The 24,586-nt window shown below is 39.0% G+C and overlaps 1 protein-coding gene across 1 annotated transcript in view; it reads left to right on the top strand.

The window, feature by feature from the left end:
- The window catches only part of LOC126423367 (retinoid-inducible serine carboxypeptidase-like), a 119,853-nt gene that overhangs the window by 76,618 nt on the left and 18,649 nt on the right, over positions 1–24,586 (top strand). The window contains exons 5-7 of the mRNA XM_050087249.1: positions 8,990–9,164; positions 13,257–13,294; positions 24,115–24,283. Of these exons, the coding sequence (XP_049943206.1) occupies positions 8,990–9,164; positions 13,257–13,294; positions 24,115–24,283 (382 nt within the window). The remainder of the gene's footprint in view (positions 1–8,989; positions 9,165–13,256; positions 13,295–24,114; positions 24,284–24,586) is intronic.

Genomic DNA, 24,586 nt, shown 5'->3' with positions numbered 1-24,586 from the left:
ACCCATGGTTATTTTGGAATACAGAAAGTTTATGGGAGGAGTGAACAGGGCTGATCACTACTGTGGCTGCTATTGTCGTACAAGGCAGTCATAAAAGTGGTGTAAAAAATTATTCTTTTGGTTGATTGAAGTTGCTGTAGTGAAAATTGTATGAGATCCATTCAAAATATTTCAGAACTTTCTCCACAAAATTTTTCTGTGCTTACCTTTTGCTTATTGTGAATGGTCTCCTTTAAAATACTCTCCTCAACAATTGATACACCACTCCCAATGCCCTTTTCACTTCCAGAAACAGTCCTGGTATGCCTCTCCATATACCACAAGAAGTGGTGTCTGCAAATTTTCTTTTATCTTCTCTATCATTTCAAATCTTCATCCTTTCAGTGGGGTTTTCAACTTCGGAAACAAAAAAAGTCCACAGGGGTCAGATCTGGAGAGTACAGAGGAAGAGCCAGCACAGTGATTTCGCACCAACTGGGATGAATGTGCGGGTGCATGGGAAGAACTTGATGGCAACATGATGCTTTCCATGATGCTGTGTCAAGATTTCATGAGATGATCCAACTCAAATGTTACATTCTTCTGCATTCTCTCAGACAGTCAGTCTTCGATTAGCTTGCACAATTTTGTGGTCGTTTTTAAACCATGTCAACATTTTTTATACATTGAGAATGGCTCAGCTACTCATCACTGTAGGCTTCCTGCATCAGTTGGTGTGTCTCTGTAAAGGTTTTTCTTGAGTTTCTAGCAAAATTTACTGTAGACATATTGCTCCTCTAAATGTGCCATCTTGAAATTTGCAAACTGTGAAATACAACTTTATACTCAGTACAGCACTGAATAATAATTAACAGACATATAACAATGAAACTTTTGGCAGTTAAAAATTAAACAAAGGTATGTGCAGAGGTGTGTACCACATTTCACTCCAACACGCCATTGGTGCAAAATTATGAATATTCCAGAATTTTTTTAACAGACTTTATACTCTTTACTGAATAAACAGAAATGAATGTGGACAGCAACTGCAGACTCACCCTTCCTACAGAAGAATTAGACAGTGCAGTGTTTCAAAAATTTCCGCATAAATTCTAGAACCATTCGGCCTTCTACCATCTCAAACATGCAATATTTTAAATCTAAGAGTTGGAGAATCTATTTATGGCACATCACCTGTCCGTGTGTGCAGGTTGCATCATGGAAGCTATAGTGAAAGAACAAGGAATGTTTATGTATTCAGTGCTGTTCTGTAACTTTGATGATTGTAGTGATAAAATATCAATGGAGTTGGAAAAAGACTTTTAATTAATGCTTCTTTTGGACTTGGGACTTGTATTCAGATTCATATTGAAAAAGGACAAGGTTATCAAGCCAACCCGACAAAATATCAATGGAGTTGGAAAAAGACTTTTAATTAATGCTTCTTTTGGACTTAGGACGTGTATTCAGATTCATATTGAAAAAGGACAAGGTTATCAAGCCAACCCTACCTTTAATGTAAATCTACTTTGTTTCTACCCTTTGGATACATGATAGTATTTGTTTATGTGGAGGCTGAGATTTGTAAAAGTTTGATTTTCAAATATATGTCATTAAGTGAAGAAAAAGAAACTGCATACGTCTGCTTATTGTATAAGTAGAAAGAGTCTTGAGAAATTCCTGGTTCTAGCAAATATACTTCAGAGAAGAAGAGAAAAGGAGGTTGCAGCAGCAAGCTAACCAGCAAGGAAAGTTGGTTGACAATCTCAAGTAAGTCGTATCGTTAAAGAAGTGAGAGTTTATACACATACTTCACCACTTTAAGCTGTCCAAATCCTTAGAACAGCTAGTCAACAAGATGAGAAATACAAATTCAAAGAAAAGAGGAAGAACATCATTATCTGATACAAAGGAGAGCTGAAATGAAAAGATGCATTTTATAATGCTGAAAAAAAAAAAAAGAAAAGGCAACGAATTGCATGGTTTGCAGCAAATGCAAGAAGGAAGAAGAGAACAATTTTCTACTATGAAACATACAAGAGGAAGCCTGGACTTCACTCAGTGGAATGTTTCTAGAAGCCCTGTACAGAAAAAAATATGAAAAATCATAAATAGACATGACTGCAGTTTAAAAAACTGGTGTAAAAGATAGTAAAATTGTCAAGTGGCCTCATATTGTATTTTATTTATTTATTTATTTAACAGTATTGTAGTAACACGTAATACCTTACATCCTTACACACAAAAAATAAATAAGAGTTGGGGAGAATGCAGTGGGTAGAAAAATTGGATTGGAAATGGTTAAAACCTGAGTTGATAGCAGTGAGATTTTAGGGAAAAATTTAAGTTTACATGGAAGGGATAGGCAGATGAGAAATGGAAGTCATCTATTAGTTGATGTAAACAAGACATTAGAATGAATACAGACCAAAATATAACTCAGTTGAATAATATGCTAAGGAATGGCAAATTCTCAAGTGAACTATTCTACATTCTTAACCAAGCCTGCCCATTCATAAAAAAGAGAATTCAGTCACATGCTGTAACCTGAAACTGGATTTCAAGTTCAGTCACTGAGGCTAGAGAAAAACTAAGATGGTTTGAGTATGCTATGTTAAATGACTTGAGCAATAAAAAATTAAAAGAAGAGTTCAAAAAATATCAGAAATACTATGTAGACCTCCTAATTTCAGAAAAACAGAAACATTTTGAAAGTGTCATTCAGAACTCAAATAATATCTCCAAAACATCATGGTCACTAGTAAATAGAGAAATAGGTAAATCTGGGAACCATACAACTGAAAATCACTTGTTGATAAATGGCACAATAGAAACTGATCAGAATAAGGTAGCAGATCTATTTAACAATTACTTTGCTTCTGTTGGCTCCAGCATAAACAATCAGCTTAAAAATCATAAATAAAAATTCAGAGGAACACCAGTGTCAGGAAGTATATTTTTGATGCCAACAAGTAAAGAAAAAACAATTAAAATAGTGAGTAGCTTAAAGAATTCCCATGCAGCAGGATATGGTGGTTTTAGTCTGGACACTCTTAAGAAATGTGTACATAAAATTGCATCACCTTTATCAACAGTTATCAATTCTCATATGGAAGATGGTCTATTTCCAGATGAGTTGAAAATTGCCCGAGTTGTGCCTATTTTCAAAAAAGGAAACAGGAATTTAGTAGAAAACTTTTGATCCATTTCTGTTCTTCCAATAATATCCAAAATCTTTGCGAAAGTAATATACATAAGAATCTGGAACTTCCTGGTATGCGAAAAAGTGATTTCTAAGGGGCAGTATGGGTTTGTCAAGGGGTCATCCACCATTACAGCAGCATCCAACTTAATCGAAGGTGTCACTCAAGCAATAGATAATAAAGAACATGTATGTGGCATCTTTCTAGACTTACAAAAAGCATTTGACTGTGTTGATACGACCATATTGCTGGACAAACTGTGGAACTATGGGATTCGAGGCACAGCCCATAATCTGATGAGGTCCTACTTGACAAATAGGAAGCAGTTTGTGTCTATTAGCACTACAGAGGGAACATACAAATCAAACACCACTGACATAAATTTTGGTATTCCACAGGGGCCAATATTAGGACCACTTCTTTTTATTATCTATGTAAATGATATTCAGTCCATTACAAACCATGCAACAGCTATCTTATATGCAGATGATACCACGTTAATATGCAGCAATCCAAGCTATTCACAGCTCGAAGTGGAATCCAATACTGCAGCAGGCTTAATTCTGCAGTATTTTAATGAAAACAAACTAAAATTAAACACAAATAAATCTGTCTATATTGAATTTGATCTTGGGAGGCAAAAAACTCATGAAAACCAAATCTTAATGGGTGACGAATACATTAAAAAACAATACTCGACCAAATTTCTTGGCCTGACACTAGATGCAGAGTTAAACTGCTCTGATCATGTGAATGATATTTGCAAAAAGCTATGTACTACCATATATGTCCTAAGAAAACTGACACCTTTTTGTAACATCACCACTCTGAGGCAAATATATTTTGCACTACTTGAATCCCATCTAAGTTATGGGATAGAGGTATGGGGATCCAGCAGTAAAGGTAATATGAAAAGTGTACTTACCTTACAAAAGAAGGCACTTAGAATTATGGGAAAGAAATGTGCCAGGGAGTCCTGCAGAAATTTGTTTAAAGAATTTAAAATACTAACTGTTCATAACCTGTATGTGCTGAAGATAATCATTATGGCAGTAAACAGTAACAAAACACTTAATAAAGACATACACGATCACAACACTAGAGGTAGAGAGAGACCCCACATCATCTCTCATAGAACAACACTTCATGAGAAAAGCCCTCACTATGCAGGCATAAAACTACTGAATTGCTTCCATCCTAATATCTCCAAATTGCCCATTACAAAACTAAAAATGAAATTAAAATTATGGCTCCTAAACAATCCTGTATATTCAATAGATGAGTTTCTAGATTTAGTACACTCGTTTGATGGAAGACCATCTATCTAAAAATATATGTAATCTCAGATCTTAGACTGTGTCACAAACTGTAAATATTTGAATGTCAGATATTACTACTGTGTTACAAACTGTAGATTCCTTAATCTAAGTATGGCAATAACAATTTTTTTATGTATAGTCCATATATGTAACTCTGATCTCTCAACTAAATTTAGAAAAAGTTGTGTAGATAAAAGTGCCAGCCAATAATATGTAACCCTAGTAAGTAAGGCTCTGACTTATCCAGAAGACTGGAACAAAAAAAACCTTTTTTTGTAATCAGTTGATGTTGGATCAAAATAAAATAAATAAATAAATAATCAGATTCACCGAAATATGAACTGATGCTGTATGTGAGATTGTTGGAGAAAGTCTCAGTATTAGGGCTGGGCATAAAATTTTAAGTGGATCCTTCTATCAACCAAAAAACTCACCTCCTTATGTAACCAAAAACTTTAGACAAAGCTTCATTTCAATTCTACCAACATTCTCCAGGCATACTGTAATCATCAATGTAGACAATAACTAGACAATAATCACTCAACACTGAGTTGGGAAATTACAGTTGTTTTAGAGATGCGCATGACAAGGAAACTTGAGAAACATTCCTAAATGCCTCCTATGAGAACTACCTAGAACAGAAGGTTAAGAACCCCACTCATGATGGAAATATTTTACATCTAATGGCAATAAAGTGGCTTGAGCTCATTGAGAATGTTGACAGCAAAACTGGTATCAGTCACCATGACATAGTTGTGGCAACAATTATTTCAAAAGTACAAAGGGCAACTGAAAATGTAGGAAGACATTTTAGCAGAGAACAAGGGCATGTAGAGAAGACATGGTTCAAGTTTAAAAAAGTGGTTGACCATGCACAGGATAGATACAGGGTGTTTCAAAAATGACCGGTATATTTGAAACGGCAATAAAAACTAAACGAGCAGTGATAGAAATACACCGTTTGTTGCAATATGCTTGGGACAACAGTACATTTTCAGGCAGACAAACTTTCGAAATTACAGTAGTTACAATTTTCAACAACAGATGGCGCTGCAGTCTGGGAAACTCTATAGTACGATATTTTCCACATATCCACCATGCGTAGCAATAATATGGCGTAGTCTCTGAATGAAATTACCCGAAACCTTTGACAACATGTCTGGCGGAATGGCTTCACATGCAGATGAGATGTACTGCTTCAGCTGTTCAATTGTTTCTGGATTCTGGCGGTACACCTGGTCTTTCAAGTATCCCCACAGAAAGAAGTCACAGGGGTTCTTGTCTGGCGAATAGGGAGGCCAATCCACGCCGCCTCCTGTATGTTTCGGATAGCCCAAAGCAATCACACGATCATCGAAATATTCATTCAGGAAATTAAAGACATCGGCCATGCGATGTGGCTGGGCACCATCTTGCATAAACCACGAGGTGTTCGCAGTGTCGTCTAAGGCAGTTTGTACCGCCACAAATTCACAAAGAATGTCCAGATAGCGTGATGCAGTAATCGTTTCGGATCTGAAAAATGGGCCAGTGATTCCTTTGGAAGAAATGGCGGCCCAGACCAGTACTTTTTGAGGATGCAGGGATGATGGGACTGCAACATGGGGCTTTTCGGTTCCCCATATGCACCAGTTCTGTTTATTGACGAAGCCGTCCAGGTAAAAATAAGCTTTGTCAGTAAACCAAATGCTGCCCACATGCATATCGCCGTCATCAATCCTGTGCACTATATCGTTAGCAAATGTCTCTCGTGCAGCAATGGTAGCGGCGCTGAGGGGTTGCCGCGTTTGAATTTTGTATGGATAGAGGTGTAAACTCTGGCGCATGAGATGATACGTGGACGTTGGCGTCATTTGGACCGCAGCTGCAACACGGTGAACGGAAACCTGAGGCCGCTGTTGGATCACCTGCTGCACTAGCTGCGCGTTGCCCTCTGTGGTTGCCGTACGCGGTCGCCCTACCTTTCCAGCACGTTCATCCGTCACGTTCCCAGCCCGTTGAAATTTTTCAAACAGATCCTTTATTGTATCGCTTTTCGGTCCTTTGGTTACATTAAACCTCCGTTGAAAACTTCCTCTTGTTGCAACAACACTGTGTTCTAGGCGGTGGAATTCCAACACCAGAAAAATCCTCTGTTCTAAGGAATAAACCATGCTCTCTACAGCACACTTGCACGATGTGAACAGCACACGCTTACAGCAGAAAGACGGCGTACAGAATGGCACACCCACAGACTGCATTGTCTTCTGTATCTTTCACATCACTTGCAGCGCCATCTGTTGTTGAAAATTGTAACTACTGTAATTTCGAAAGCTTGTCTGCCTGAAAATGTACTGTTGTCCCAAGCATATTGCAACAAACGGTGTATTTCTATCGCTGCTCGTTTAGTTTATATTGCCGTTTCAAATATACCGGTCATTTTTGAAACACCCTGTATGTACCCCATAGAACAGTCCATAGGGGGAGGGACACTTTTTGATATACAGTCACTGTAAAGAAACTTCTAAGGAAACAGATACAACTGAATAACAGGGGTGAAACAAAGCATAGGGCTGATGCGAGGTGCTGAACGAAATGCATTTGGCCATCAGGAGAACAATGCATGAAGCCTTCAAAGACTACCATAGCAGAATTTTGTCAAATGATCTTTCACAAAACCCTAAGAAATTCTGGTGATATGTAAATGCTATTAGTGGCACCAAAGTTAGTATCCAGTAAAGGACAGGAACTGAATTTGAGAGTAGCAAAGAAAAAGCAGAAATGCTTAAAGCTGTTTTCAAATCTTTCTTTATAGAGGAAAACCCAAGAGACCTGCCCAAATATAAATCTTGTGCTACTGAAAAGAAGAGCAAAATAAGCATTAGTGTTAGGGGCATTGAGAAACAACTTAAACCATAAAACTGGAAGTAGCTCCATGGCCTGGTAGAATCCCTGTCAGATTCTGTACTGAACTTCCAGCTGAGTTAGCCCCTCTTTTAACTATAATTTACCATAGATCCTTTGAACAAAAAACTGTGGCCAGCAGATGAAAGAAAGCATAAGTCACACCAATTTAAAAGAAGGGTTGCCAAAATGATATGCAAAAGTGCTGTGCAATATCCTTGGCACCATTTTGTTACAGGATCATAGAACAAATTCTGAGTCCAAACATAACAGAATATCTTGAACAGAATGACCTCCTTCATGCCAGCCAGTATGGATTCTGAAAACATTGGTCATGTTAAACCCTACTCATAATTTTATCACATGATGTACTGAAAGCCTTGGATCAAGGCAGTCAGGTAGATACAGTATTTCTTGATTTCCAAAAATCATTTAACTTGTGCCACATCTCCACTTATTATCAAAAGTATGATCTTATGGAGTGACAATGGAAATGTGGGATTGGTTTGAGAGGTTTTTGTAGGCAGGGCACAGTAAATTGGAGAGTCATTGACAGATGAAGAACTAATTTCAGATGTGCCCCAGGAAAATGAGTTGGGATCCTTGCTGTTTATGTTGTATATTTATGATCTTGTGGATAACGTTAATAGTAACCTCAGACATTCTGCAGATGATTCAGTAATTAAGCACTGTCTGAAAGAAGTTGCATAAATATCCAGTCAGATCTTGAGAAGGTTTCAAAGTGGTGCAAAACTTGGCAAATTGCTTTATATGTTCAGGAGTAGAAAAATGTGCACTTCACAAAATGAAAAAATGTAGTATCTTGTGACTATAGTATCAAGATTACATAGGCTCAGTCACTGGTAAGGCATGTTGTAGACTTCAGTTTATTGGTAGACTACTGGGGAAATGCAATCAGGGGGAAATGCAGTCAGTCTACAAAGAAGATTGCTTACAAATCACTCATGCAACCCATCTTAGAATATTGCTCAAAAGGGTGGGACTCACACCAAATAGGACTAACAGGGGATATTGAATATATACAGAAGAGGTTAGAATGAATGGTCACAGGTTTGTTTGGCCCATGGGATAGTGTCACAGGGATGCTGAAGAAACGGAACTGTCAGACTCTTGAAGATAGATGTAAACTATCCCAAGAAAGCCTACTTACAAAATTACAACAACAAGCTTTAAACAGTAACTTTAGGAATGTACTACAACGCCCTATATGCCACTGTCCTAAGTATTATGAGGACAACATTAGATCAAGAACAGTGTTCACAGAGGCATTTAGGCAATCATTCTTCCCCCACTCCATACAAAAGAGGACTGTGGTAAAAGCCCTAATAATAGGCACCCTGTGATGTACTCTCTGGAACATACTTTACAGTGGTTTGCAGAGTGCAAACATAGATGTATATATATTTTTTAGCTCCAATGAAGGACTTTGTACAAAAGTAATCCCATTTCCAACCTTTTATGTGCCCAATTCCTGCTCAGTGCATTCTGTATTTGTCGAGTAAAGATCTGTCTTCATGTATGTGTCAGATGAGTGCAATTATTTATGTTTCATGTTCCAATGATTTTATTTTTGTACGTTGACAGGGTATGATAGATAGTGAAGATTATGCTGAAATTGATCGGTATGCTCAGTTAACAAATGATGCTGTCAATGCTGGAAATTATGGTTTGGCCACATCACTATGGTCAATTACAGAAAATGTTATTTTATCAGTAACATCCAATATAGATTTCTACAACATACTGTACAAAGTTAATGGTTATGGAAGGTACTCACACAAAGCAGGTAAACATATTTTGAAGTTATTTATTATTCTCATATGGTACATTTCTAAATCACTTTTTTTCAGCTACAGGAGACACCACAATGAAAGTGCAACAAGTGCTAACTATAACATAATACTATTATGGTTCACTTACAGAAGAAAGTTACTTAATAAATTTAATACCAAGTTAAAGTGTGCTCAAATTATCAGTTCATTTTGCATCAGATCTTCTACTAAAAGTGGCATTTGTCACACAGAATGAATGACCTTTGAGCTACTTTTCGGATGATTTAGCTTCACAATAAGTATGCTACTGTCTGTCAATTTGTCATATAATTTGACTGTCAGGTACTCAAAAATCTGAGCATATAATTTAAATTTTTCTATGGAAAGAATGAAAATATCTTTGTTTTCAATGTTCTAAGCATGTACAAAATGCTTTTTATCAAAAAATATTACTTTCTTGTGATGGAAAATTACAGTTTTGTAAATGTACAGGAAGGGAAAATGTAGGAGTCATAGTTTTCAAGCCAGCCACTGTGGACAAGCAGTTCTAGGCACTTCAGTCTGGAACCCCGTGACCGCTATGGTCGCAGGTATGAATTGTGCCTTGGGCGTGGATGTGTGTGATGTCCTTAGGTTCATTAGGTTTAAGTAGTTCTAAGTTCCAGGGAACTAATGGCCTCAGCTGTTAAGTCCCATATTGCTCAGAGTCATTTGAACCATAGTTTTCAAAATAATGGGTTACGTGTTTGTTTTGACAATGCAGTCCATAATTTACTTCTGAATCAACAGTAGCTAAGATACAACAATGAAAACAATTAATTATTGACAAAATTATTTAATTGGATAGATAAAAAAATCTACTCACCAAGCAGTGGCAGAACACACATAAAAAATGGTTGTAATTGGCAAGCTTTTGGAACCAGTGACTCCTTCTTCAGGCAGAAGGGTTGAAGGGGAAAGAAGAAGGGTGAAAGGTGAAGGTACCATATGGTACGGTAAGTCTCCCCTGACCTGCAGTTCTTGGTGACTTTCCCAAAAATCTACCCCTTTTCCTAGACCTCTCCAGTGCTTTTCCTTCATCCTTCTTCCTTCCCTTTAAACCCTTCCGCTTGAAGAAGGAGTCATTGGCTTCAAAAGCTTGCCAATTGCAATCATCTTTTATGTGTTTGTTCTATCGCTGCTTTGTTAGTAGTTTTCTTATCTATCCAATAAAATGTAATTTTGTCAGTATTCAAGATACACTACTTCAGCTTCCCCAGAAATCTATCTACATCTACATCCATACTCCGCAAGCCACCTGACGGTGTGTGGCGGAGGGTCATGTCAAACTTGATGACAGATTCAAAATACCTAAGATATGCTATTTTTTCATTTATTTATGACACCAGCATTTTTAATATTTGCAAATAAAATGTAGAACTGTTTAATTTATTTATTATGAATTCAGTGTGAGTATTATTGAGGCAATAGATTCAGGTCCTTCCTCTGCATCGCTATCCTAATGAATGTAGATGTTTCATCTGCAAGCACAAGAGTTGATAAACTTATATTTATTGGTAATGGAAAAGATAGATTGCTACTGACCATAAAAATGACATATTGAGTTGCAGTCAGACACAATAAAAAATTGTGTGTGTGTTCACTTTTCTGAATAAGGCTTTGGCTGAAAACTAAATGTGTAATAATCTTTATGTCCTGCCTGTCTATAACTCTATGTGCCATCTTTACAGTGAATAGCAATCTATATTTCCCTTGTAGTCTGGACATTCCAACCTGGAGCTTCCATTGTTTTAATTGTTGGTAAGTTATTCATGTGAAATATAAGTCTATAATGAAGCCTTGAGGGACATCCTCTGGTATTGTACTCCATATAGAAGTGATGTTTATCCTTTGTCTCTTGTTCTGCAGGTTTGATGAAAGCCACTGAAGAGCTTTGCCATTATTACCATACTTACCTAATTTGAACAATGGAAACTCCAGGTTGGAATATCAAGAATGTAGGAAGATACAGATTGCTACTTACCATAAAGGAGACACTCTAGTTGCAGACAGGCACAGTCAGAAGCTTATGTAGTATCTTTTAACTGTACCTATCTGCAACTTGATGAGTCTTCTGTACAGTCAGTAGCAATCTGTCTTTTCCTACATTGTTGTTATGTAATTTGAGGATAATCGAGGCATAATCAAGATTCTTTGTAAGATCACAGAAGGTACTTGCAGCCTTACTTTCCTGATCTAAATCTTCATTTACAATTTTGACAAAATTCTGCATGACACCCACTGTGCTTTTATCTTATGTTTGTATTGAATAATTCTATATTTTACAATAAAATTTACAATCTGAATGACAGCTACTTTCTCCAACACTTTTGACAGAACTGGGAGAATAGAAGTATGGTAATGGTGTCTCATGTCTTTCCTTGATCCTTTGTTTGGCATATATTTTAGCACTGCACACTTCAACATGTGAGGAAATCATCCCTGCACAAAGACTGATTATTATTGTAGTTAGTGGAGGTACTCTCCCATAATGCACAGTTTTAATTACTTTTGTGGGTGTTTCATCACTCCCAGCATATTTTTTTTAGTGGTAAGCTACCATCTCCCACATCTTTTACTAGAATTTTTTTTTAATTCTGCAAGGTATTCAGCTCCTTGGTAAAGTCAAAGGAATTTATTTTAATGTGATAAACTGCTACATTAAAATCTACATTCACTACATTTATGACTAATTCTCTTATAGTTTACCTATGTCTGCAGTAATCTTTGATATTTCACATATAGAAACTCTAATGTAGAACCTATGACCCATGGGCTGTATACAGCCCACAGCAAGTGCCAATGTGGCCCAAGAAGTGAGAATCCTTGCTTTTTAGAATGTTAATGTTAAGTATATTAGGTGTGGCCCAAAATTACTCGTCTTCTTCCCATGTGGCCCAGGTAAGCTGAAATGTTGGATACTCCTGCTCTAACCTGACTACATTGTTTTTGTCTTACTTTTACATTTTCAAACTAATATACTCTTTGCCACTTGTTTTAGTAGGTTCAAATTTTAACAATGTAGCAAAAGACAGGTTGCTACTTATTGTAAAGAAGGCACATTGAGTTGCAGACAGGAGCAATTAAAAGACACTTATAAAGCTTTGGGCCACAACCTTCATCAGTAAAAGAGAGATATATATACCATTCATACACGCAAGCAGCATTCTGGCCTGAGATGCTAGAGTTGGTGGTCATGTGTGCATGAGGTGTGCTTGCTTGTGTGTATGGATGGTGTGTGTCTTCCTTTTTACTGATGAGGGCAGTGGCTGAAAGCTATATCTGTCTGGAACTTAACATGCTTTCTTTATGGTAAGTAGCAATCTCTCTTTTCCTACACTGCTGAAATTCCTACCTGGAGATTTCACTGTTTGGATTCAAATTTTTTAAAATATCATTTTTGTAATGTATGATTTCTTTCACTTGAAATAGACTGTTCCTGTTACTAGAAATTTTTGTATCTGTGTGACCTATTTAAGTCTGCATATGGTTCTGATTGCAATGGTTAGATTTTCAAGGAAGTGACTAGAAAACTTTCCAGTGTTAGTGGAAGCCTACTATTGGAGATGCTGTTGCCAATAAGTGATGTGACCTCTTTCAATGTACCAGTAATATTAAATATGGTCTTTTTACATTAAAATTAATTTTCATATGGTTTTTGATGTATGGAATTATTCTGCTAAGTTTGATAATTAATGCAAAGTGATCAAGGATTCCTAAATTTGAAAACACTTTCAAACATATAATCAGTTAAGATCCTGTCAGTGCAGATTGCTGACTGTACATTTATTTGTGAGAACATCAAGTGTGATATACGGCATGATTTTAAAAGAAAGGACAGGTAGCAGTGGTACATTACAGATAAACTATAAAAGATAGAAACACAACCAAATCATTTTGTGTGTTGGAATTTGCATGAAGTCAGTCCATTGTTCAAGTGCAACATGCATTCTGCTGACAATTTAACAAGAAGCTGCCCCTGCCCAAGCAGATTTATGAGTGGCATACAAAATTCTTGGAAGTTGGGTGCATATGCAAAGGGAACAGCACTGGTCAGCCAAGCACATCTGATGAGAATGTCAGGCATATCTGAGATGTGTTCACACTGAGCCCGCAGAGGCGCACAAGATGGGGAGGCCAGGAACTTCAACTTCCTGAAATAATGGTGTGGCGTATTCTGAAATGACACATGCATATGAAACCTTTCAAATTGTGTCCTGGAGATCATAACTGAAGGTACAAATTTAGCATTTCAATTCTCCAGGATACAACAGAGGACACTTTTTCTGACTGACTTATCTTTTCAGATGAATCCATGTTTCATCTATTGGGCACAATAAACCATCATAATGTGAGGACTTGGGGATCACAAAATCCTGGCATTATTGTTCAACATGAAAGAGAGCCACTGGAACTGAGTATTTCACGCCATTTCTGTTCACAAAGATTATGCACTTTTTTTTCAGAGGAAACTGTGACTGGAATATCATACTCCATGAAGATTTCAAGGATTTCATTTTTATGCATGATGGCACCTCACCTCACTTTCACCTTGAGGTGCTATGTTATCTTAACAACACCATCCCATAGCAATGGATTGAAAGAGGTGGACAATAAGCTCCTGTTCATTGCTTTTGGCCTTCCAGGTCCCAGGACCTCAGACCTCGCAATCTTTTTTCTGTGTGGGTACATAAAAGGCCACAGCTTAGTTGAAGCTGTTGACTCAATAAACAGGCACCTTTTGATTCATGTTTGGAATGAAATAGACTTTCATATTGATGTTCTTGAGCAGTGTATGTTGCTTATTGAGTTTATGGTATAGTGTTTGTGTGGACATACAACTTTGAACCTTCGTCTGTCCAGTGAAATGTGCACTTTGTTTCTATCTTTCATAGTTGTCTGTAATAAACAACTGAAATCTGTTCTCTCTTTTTAAATCACCCTATACATCACTGATGTATAATAAGTGTAATGTCTGTAACTTAGCAACAGACTTTAGTGCTCTCGCTCTCCAACAGTGTGGATGTGTGGATAGGATCATTTTTTTCAAGATGGCACACCTCCACATATTGCAAATTCAGTTAAGCAGCTGCCGAAGCACCATTTCGTAAGTGCTAGAGTTATCAGCTGCCATTTCCCTACAGCCTGGCCGTCCCAGTCATCTGATCTTAATCTGTGTGACTTCTGGCTGTGGGGCTATCTGAAATATGTTGTGTTCAGTGTTCCAATTGCAAACTTAGCTGCATTGAAGGCATGCGCTGTGCAACACATTCAGAACATGACCACGGAAACACTTTGATCAGTTGCGTAACATGCTGTTCCTCAATTTCAACTTCTTGCAGAAAATGATGGACAGCCTATTGAGCATGTTTTGCACCATTCACACAGAAATTAATAATCCAATTTGATTTTTATTTATGCTTTTTATGCAAGTTTTGGCCTCAGGACAATTAAAAACTGATGTGATTGATACCTTTTATGTGGATTTTGGCCTCGGGGCAGTTATAAACTGATGATATTGATGCTTTTTATGTGGTTTTGGGCCTCAGGACAATTAAAAACTGATGTGAGTGACGCTTTTTATGTGGTTTTTAGCCTCAGTTCAATTAAAAACTGATTTTTCCCGTGTGATGTGACATGACCTTGCCATAGTGGATGGGCTTGCCATAGTGGATGGGCTTACGTAAATAACATTATCACACCTGTATGTAAGAATTTATTTTTATTCTGCCATATGTTTTTCCCCTTTTCCAATAATATTCTGTTGCAATTTGATGTCATTCTGACCAGTGTTGTTCTTTCTACAGTGGTTTGAAAGTTTAACTTTAATTATAATTACCCTGATATGTGGTGTATCCCATGAACCATGGACCTTGCCGTTGGTGAGGAGGCTTGTGTGCCTCAGCGATACAGACAGCCGTACCGTCGGTGCAACCACAACAGCGGGGTATCTGTTGAGAGGCCAGACAAATGTGTGGTTCCTGAAGAGGGGCAGCAGCCTTTTCAGTAGTTGCAGGGGCAACAGTCTGGGTGATTGACTGATCTGGCCTTGTAACACTAACCAAAACAGCCTTGCTGTGCTGGTACTGTGAACGGCTGAAAGCAAGGGGAAACTACAGCCGTAATTTTTCCCAAGGGCATGCAGCTATAATGTATGGTTAAATGATGATGGTGTCCTCTTGGGTAAAATATTCTGGAGGTAAAATAGTCCCCCATTTGGATCTCCGTGTGGGGACTACTCTAGAGGATGTCTACATCTACATCTACATCCATACTACGCAAGCCACCTGACGGTGTGTGGCGGAGGGTACCTCGAGTACCTCTATCGGTTCTCTCTTCTATTCCAATCTCGTATTGTTCATGGAAAGAAGGATTGTCGGTATGCCTCTGTGTGGGCTCTAATCTCTCTGATTTTATCCTCATAGTCTCTTCGCGAGATATATGCAGGAGGGAGCAATATACGGCTTGGCTCCTCGGTGAAGGTAAGTTCTCAAAACTTCAACAAAAGCCCGTACCGAGCTACTGAGTGTCTCTCCTGTCTTCCACTGGAGTTTATCTATCATCTCCGTAATGCTTTCGCGATTACTAAATGATCCTGTAACGAAGCGCACTGCTCTCCATTGGATCTTCTCTATCTCTTCTATCAACCCTATCTGGTACGGATCCCACACTGCTGAGCAGTATTCAAGCAGTGGGTGAACAAGCGTACTGTAACCTACTTCCTTTGTTTTCAGATTGCATTTCCTTAGGATTCTTCCAATTAATCTCAGTCTGGCATCTGCTTTACCGACGATCAACTTTATATGATCATTCCATTTGAAATCACTCCTAATGCGTACTCCCAGATAATATATGGAATTAAGTGCTTCCAGTTGCTGACCTGCTATATTGTAGCTAAATGAGAAGGGATCTTTCTTTCTTTGTATTTGCAGCACATTACACTTGTCTACATTGAGATTCAATTGCCATTCCCTGCACCATGCATCAATTCGCTGCAGATCCTCCTGCGTTTCAGTACAATTTTCCATTGTTACAACCTCTCAGTATACCACAGCATCATCCGCAAAAAGCCTCAGTGAACTTCCGATGTCATCCACAAGGTCATTTATGTATATTTTGAATAGCAACGGTCCTACGACACTCCCCTGCGGCACACCTGAAATCACTTTTACTTCGGAAGACTTCTCTCCATTGAGAATGACATGCTGCGTTCCGTTATCTAGGAACTCTTCAATCCAATCACACAATTGGTCTGATAGTCCATATGCTTTTACTTTGTTCATTTGTGGGGAACTGTATCGAATGCCTTGCGGAAGTCAAGAAACACGGCATCTACCTGGGAACCAGTGTCTGTGGCCTCTGAGTCTCGTGGATGAATAGCGCAAGCTGGGTTTCACACGATCGTCTTTTCCGAAACCCATGCTGATTCCTACAGAGTAGATTTCTAGTTTCCAGAAAAGTCATTATACTCGAACATAATATGTGTTCCAAAATTCTACAACTGATTGACATTAGAGATATAGGTCTATAGTTCTGCACATCTGTTCGAAGTCCCTTCTTGAAAACGGGGATGACCTGTGCCCCTTTCCAATCCTTTGGAATGTTACACTCTTCTAGAGACCTACAGTACACCGCTGCAGGAAGGGGGGCAAGTTCCTTCACGTACTCTGTGTAAAATCAAACTGGTGTCCCATCAGGTCCAGCGGCCTTTCCTCTTTTGAGCAATTTTAATTGTTTCTCTATCCCTCTGTCGTCTATTTCGATATTTACCATTTTGTCATCTGTGCGACAATCTAGAGAAGGAACTACAGTGCAATCTTCCTCTGTGAAACAGATTTGGAAAAAGACATTTAGTATTTCAGCCTTTAGTCTGTCATCCTCTGTTTCAGTACCATTTTGGTCACAGAGTGTCTGGATATTTTGTTTTGATCCACCTACCGCTTTGACATAAGACCAAAATTTCTTAGGATTTTCAGCCAAGTCAGTACATAGAACTTTACTTTCGAATTCATTGAACGCCTCTCACATAGCCCTCCTCACACTACATTTCGCTTCGCGTAATTTTTGTTTGTCTGCAAGGCTTTGGCTATGTTTATGTTTTCTGTGAAGTTCCCTTTGCTTCCGCAGCAGTTTTCTAACTCAGTTGTTGTACCACAGTGGCCGTTTTCCATCTCTTATGATCTTGCTTGGCACATACTCATCTAACACATATTGTACTATGATTTTGAACTTTGTCCACTGATCAACACTGTCTGTACTTGAGACAAAACTTTTGTGTTAAGCCATCAGGTACTCTGAAATCTGCTTTTTGTCACTTTTGCTAAACAGAAAAATCTTCCTACCTTTTTTAATATTTCTATTTACGGCTGAAATCATCAATGCGGTAACCACTTTATGATCGCTGATTCCCTGTTCTGCGTTAATTGTTTCAAATAGTTCAGGTCTGTTTGTCACCAGAATGTCTAATATGTTATCGCCATGAGTCAGTTCTCTGTTTAACTGCTCAAGGTAGTTTTCAGATAAAGCACTTAAAAAAATTTCACTGGATTCTTTGTCCCTGCCACCCGTTATGAACGTTTGAGTCTCCCAGTCTATATCCAGCAAATTAAAATCTCCACCCAGAACTATAACATGGTGGGGAAATCTGCTCAAAATATTTTCCAAATTATCCTTCAGGTGCTCAGCCACAACAGCTGCTGAGCCAGGGGGCCTATAGAGACATCCAATTACCATGTCTGAGCCTGCTTTAACTGTGACCTTCACCCAAATTATTTCACATTCCGAATCTCCATCAATTTCCTTTGATACTGGTTCAAATGGCTCTGAGCACTATGGGACTCAACTGCTTAGGTCATTAGTCCCCTAGAACTTAAAATTAGTTAAAACTAACTAACCTAAGGACATCACACACATCCATGCCCGAGGCAGGATTCGAACCTGCGACCGTAGCGATCTCGCGGTTCCGGACTGCAGCGCCCAGAACCACACGGCCACTTCGGCCGGCCCTTCGATACTATTGCACTTCTTATCGCCTCCCCCTTCACTGTCCAGCCTGTCTCTGTGGTATACATTCCAACCTGAGTTTAGAATTTCATTACTGTATATATCTGGTTTCAGCTAACTTTCTGTCCCTAGTACTATGTGGGCATTGTGACCGTTTATTAATGAGGACCATTCTGGGACCTTTCTATAGATGCTCCTGCAGTTTACTATTAGCCAATTAATATTGTTATTCCCTGTTGCATTTTGCCTACTCCTACCTTGCTGCGTCTCAGGAGGCATCTTGTCGGGCCTAGGGAGGGAATTCTCTAACCCAAAAAACCAACTTGTGCACTCCACACATACTCTGCTACCCTTGTAGCCACTTCCTGCGTGTAGTGCATGCCTGACCTATTCAAGGGGACCCTACATTTCTCCACCCGATAGCGGAGGTCAGGAAATTTGCACCCCAAATCTCCGCAGAATCGTCTGAGCCTCTGGTTTAAGCCTTCCACTCAGCTCCAAACCAGAGGACCGCGATCGGTTCTGGGAATGATACTACAAATAGTTAGCTCAGATTCCACCCCGCGAGCGAGGCTTTCCGCCTTCACCAACTCCGCCAACCGCCTGTCTGAACTGAGGATGACCTCAGAACCCAGACGGCAGGAGTCATTGGTGCCAACATGAGCAACAATTTGCAGTCGGGTGCACCCAGTGCTCTCTATCTCCGCCGGCAGGGCCTCCTCCACATCTCGGATGAGACCCCCCGGCAAGCAGACAGAGTGAACACTGGCTTTCTTCCCTGACCTTTCCGCTATTTCCCTAAGGGGCTCCATCACCTGCCTAACGTTGGAGCTCCCAATCACTAATAAACCCCTCCCCCCATGTGCCTGCTCGGGCCTTGCTGAAGGAGCGGCCACATGTCCACTCAAAGGCAGAGCGGGCGATGCCACACAGCCAGCCTCCACATTGACCCTCTGCCTCGTGTGCCGTGAACGCCCCTGAACCTGCCACTCCCCTTGGGGAGAGGGTGGCCCAACTGCAGCGGTACCCGCGCAGATGTCTTGACAGCAGGGACAGTGGGTGAAGCATGTAACACCTGGGGTGTACCAAGCGACACACCAGACTCCCCACTGCCACTACACTCTGAGGCAGCAGCCTGGAGACGGCTGACTGAGGCATCAACATGTTCAGCTGTTTGCGAACAGTGGCCAGCTCCTCCTGTGTCCGTACACAGCAGTCACACATCCTATCCATCCTAAGAAATCAATTTACTGTAGAAAGTTAATAAGCTTTTAACTAGACTGCTGATTCACTAAAGGCAGCTGATAGTTGACTAAACTGTGGTTACTAGACACTTCTTGTAGAAAACAATGAAAACAGCACTACCTGTCTCTGGACTGTATTCAAAACAAACACTAGCACTACTGGCACTGTGGCTGACTAAAGGGACTCTCTGACTGTATTCAAAACAAACACAAAATCTATGGAACAGTATTACTAGCACTCGACAATTAAAGCTTCCTAAAAGCAAAAACACATGGTAGAAGAAGTGACAAGTAAGAAAAATACAGTTAATACTTAAATTAACGTAGCTCGCTGCACAGCAGACATGACACAGATGGCAGTTACGATGACACTGACACTACTGGCACTATGGCTGACTATAGGGACTCTCTCTGACTGTATTCAAAACAAACACGAAATCTATGGAACACTATTACTAGCACTCGACAATTAAAGCTTCCTAAAAGCAAGAACACATGGAAGAAGAAGTGACATGTTATCAGGAGAAAGAAAACTGGCGTTGTGTGGATCGGAGCGTGGAATGTCAGATACCTTAATTGTGCAGGTAGGTTAGAAAATTTAAAAAGGGAAATGGATGGGTTAAAGTTAGATATAGCGGGAATTAGTGAAGTTCGGTGGCAGGAGGAACAGGACTTTTGACCAGGTGAATACAGGGTTATAAATACAAAATGAAATTGGGGTAATGCAGGAGTAGGTTTAATAATGAATAAAAACATAGGAGTGCAGGTAAACTACTACAAACGGCATAGTGAACACATTATTGTGGCCAAGATAGGCACAAAGCCCACGCCTACTACAGTAGTACAAGTTTATATGCCAACTAGCTCTGCGGATGATGAAGAAATTAATGAAATGTATTTCTTATATCATAAGAAATTATTCAGATAGTGAAGGGAGATGAGAATTTAATAGTCATGGGTGACTGGAATTCAATAGTAGGAAAAAAGAGAGAAGGAAACATAGTAGGTGAATATGGATTGGGGGTAAGAAATGAAAGAGGAAGCCACCTGGTAGAATTTTGCACAGAGCGTAACTTAATCATAGCTATCACTTGGTTCAAGAATCATGAAAGAAGGCTGTATACATGGAAGAAGCCTGGAGATATTAGAAGGTAGCAGATAGATTATGTAATGGTAAGACATAGATTTAGGAACAAGGTTTTAAATCATAAGACATTTCCAGGGGCAGATGTGGACTCTGACCACAATCTATCATTTATGAACTGTAGATTAAAACTGAAGAAAGTGCAAAAAGGTGGGAATTTAAGGAGATCGGACCTGGACAAACTGACTAAACCAGAGGTTGTACAGAGTTTCAGGGAGAGCATAAGGGAACAATTGACAGGAATGAGGGAAAGAAATACAGTCGAAGTAGAATGGTTAGCTTTGAGAGATGAAGTAGTGAAGGCAGCAGAAGATCAAGTAGGTAAAAAGATAAGGGCTAGTAGAAATCCTTGGATAACAGAACAAATATTGAATTTAATTGATGAAAGGAGAAAATACAAAAACGAGTTAAATGAAGCAGGCAAAAAGGAATACAAACGTCTCAAAAATGAGATCGACAGGAAGTGCAAAATGGCTAAGCAGGGATGGCTAGAGGATAAATGTAAGGATGTAGAGGCTTATCTCACTAGGGGTAACATAGATACTGCCTACAGGAAAATTAAAGAGACCTTAGAGCCACTTGTATGAATATCAAGAGCTCAGATGGAAACCCAGTTCTAAGCAAAGAAGGGAAAGCAGAAAGGTGAAAGGAGTATATACAGGGTCTATACAAGGGCGATGTACTTCAGGACAATATTGTGAAAATGGAAGAGGATGTAGATGAAGATGAAATGGGAGATATGATACTGCGTGAAGAGTTTGACAGAGCACTGAAAGATGTGAGTCGAAACAAGGCCTTGGGAGTAGACAACATTCCATTGGAACCACTGTCAGCCATGGGAGAGTGAGTCCTGACAAAACTCTACCATCTGGGGAGCAAGATGTATGAGACAAGGCGAGATACCCTCTGACTTCAAGAAGAATATGATAATTCCAATCCCAAAGAAAGCAGGTGTTGACAGGTGTGAAAATTACCGAACAATCAGTTTAATAATTCACAGCTGCAAAGCACTAACGTGAATTCTTTACAGACGAATGGAAAAACTGGTAGAAGCTGACCTCGGGGAAGATCAGTTTGGATTCCGCAGAAATATTGGAACACGTGAGGCAATACTGACCCTACGACTTATCTTAGAACATAGATTAAGGGAAGACAAACCTACATTTTTAGTGTTTGTAGACTTGGAGAAAGCTTTTGACAATATTGACTAGAATACTCTCTTTCAAGTTCTGAAGGTGGCAGGGGTAAAATACAGGGAGTGAAAGGCTATTTACAATTTGTACAGAAACCAGATGGCAGTTATAAGAGTCGAGGGACATGAAAGGGAAGCAGTGGTTGGGAAGGGAGTGAGACAGGGTTGTAGCCTTCTCTGATGTTATTCAATCCATATATTGAGCAAGCAGTAAAGGAAATAAAAGAAAAATCCAGAGTTGGTAATAAAATGCATGGAGAAGAAATAAAAACTTTAAGGTTCACTGATGACATTGTAATTCTGTCAGAGACAGCAAAGGACCTGGAAGAGCAGCTGAACGGAATGGACAGTGTCTTGAAAGGAGGATATAAGTTGAACATCAATAAAAGCAAAACGAGGGTAGATCACATAACTAATGAGGTATTGAATAGAACTGGAGAGAAAAGGAATTTGTGGCACAACTTGACTAGAAGAAGGGATCGGTTGGTAGGACATATTCTGAGGCATCAAGGAATCACCAATGTAGTATTAGAGGGCAGCATGGATGGTAAAAATCATAGAGAGAGACCAAGAGATGAATATATTAAGCAGATTCAAAAGGATGTAGGTTGCAGTAGGTACTGGGAGATGAAGAAGCTTGCACAGGATAGAGTAGCATGGAGAGCTGCATCAAACTAGTCCCAGGACTGAAGACCACAACAACAACATGTGGTGTAGAGCAGTCACCATTTTGATCCAGCAGCCAATATGAATTAAGACACTGGCTGTAAGTGAGGACTGATTTAAATCAATGGGGAATGTAGAAAATTTGTGCCCTCTCACAGCCAATGTCTGTAATTCCTTTATATTGCAAATCATAGAGGCTGCTAGATCAAAATTGTGTCTGCTCGCTCAGACATGGCCAAAAGAACAGGTGTCACACACACACACACACACACACACACACACACACACACACACACATATATATATATATATATATATATATATATATATATATATATATATATATATATAAAGGCAAAGATGATGTGACTTACCAAATGAAAGTGCTGGCAGGTCGACAGACACACAAACAAACACAAACATACACACAAAATTCAAGCTTTCGCAACAAACTGTTGCCTCATCAGGAAAGAGGGAAGGAGAGGGAAAGACAAAAGGATGTGGGTTTTAAGGGAGAGGGTAAGGAGTCATTCCAATCCTGGGAGCGGAAAGACTTACCTTAGGGGGAAAAAAGGACAGGTATACACTCGCGCACACACACACATATCCATCTGCACATACAGAGACACAAGCAGACATTTGCCTTTACAAATGTCTGCTTGTGTCCTATGTAAATTCCTCTTCTATCATGACAAATTTTTCTTTGTTTATTGTTAAAACATTGTTCACTGATTTGTATAACATCTGCAGTTCATTCCACCACTATGTCCAAAGGAACAAGAGGTGGTTCTGCATCCCCTTCTCATTCAATATATTCTCTCATTGAACTGACTAATTCACGTGACTAACTATGTATGGTTGCTCCGTGGCTGACAGTTTTTGAAATTTTCTTAGAAGAGTGAATCTCAAACTGTCTTTCAGCTACCAGTACTTCCATTGTACATCATAAGGCATGCAAAACCAAAGATACATGACTCACAACCATGCAGGATTCTTGTACAGGCACTCATTACTGCATTGCTAGAAGATGCAGTCCAGGTTGCTTGCTGTCAAATGCAAACTAGCTTAAATGGGACTATAGCCCTATGGATTAAATAAAACCCTCTCTTCCTGACACAAGATAGTTTTAACTCCTATGTTAATCATCCTTGCTTATGGCTTCCACTGTATTTGTGCCTGCTCAATTATAGGATATTAAGGTTCATGGTGTTGTAAGCATATTTTTAAGAAAGAATTAAATTTCTCATATACTCCACGCTATTGGTAAGCTTCTTCCCAATGGTAATTCCATGAAGTATCTCTGAATGAACATGTAAGATTTGCGAAAGAGTGCCTTTCCCTTCCTTGCAAAACTGGATTCCTATCATTATTGTCTTTTAACCATCATGATCAGACAAACCTTTTATTTCATAGAAGGCAGTTGGATCAGGAAATAAATTATGTGTCATGGCTGCCATATGTTGTACTATTCTTGTTGCGAATGTTTGCTCGGGGATAGTAACTAAAGCTAGGATTATTAATTCCTAAAGATGCTCATTTATATTATGGATTGACCTTAAGTAAATCTTCAGTCTAAAAGGAACATTAAAGATGATTTTGTATTTTCACCTTGTATATTAGTAATGTGTCTTCTCATTTTTACGGCAGAGCTCAGAGGACTTAATAGAGCATCTGATGAAGAGCTAAATGAATTGATGAATGGCTATGTGAGAAACATCCTGGGAGATGTGATTCCTTCCAATGTTTCCTGGGGTTCTCAGAGTACTTATGTTTCTAATGCTCTAAATGATGATTTTATGAAACCAGTAACAGATGTTGGTGCGTACATATTGTAAATTAAACTTTTAATTATACTTATTATGATTTTGTTCTCATTCTAAACCTAGATGTAATAATATCATCACCAGTTTAAAAAAAATATCTGGGAATCATCACCAATACTTAAAATAAAAATGTCTGCAGGTAATTATCTTACAACCACAATTCTGTTCCATTTATTTTAAAGGAGTTTGTCAGTGCATGATTGGATTTTTAAAGTTTGCTTTAAAAACTGAGTAGTGATAAAAATAACTTTCTGTTTTTCAACATCAGTTTTATTAAAGTTGAGAATGGTTTTGTAGT

This window comes from Schistocerca serialis, chromosome 1 (genome assembly GCF_023864345.2).
Source record: "Schistocerca serialis cubense isolate TAMUIC-IGC-003099 chromosome 1, iqSchSeri2.2, whole genome shotgun sequence".
Classification (NCBI taxonomy): Eukaryota; Metazoa; Arthropoda; class Insecta; order Orthoptera; family Acrididae; genus Schistocerca; species Schistocerca serialis.
The sequence above is the reverse complement of the archived record's forward strand: the minus strand, read 5'-3'. Positions and strand labels throughout refer to the sequence as shown.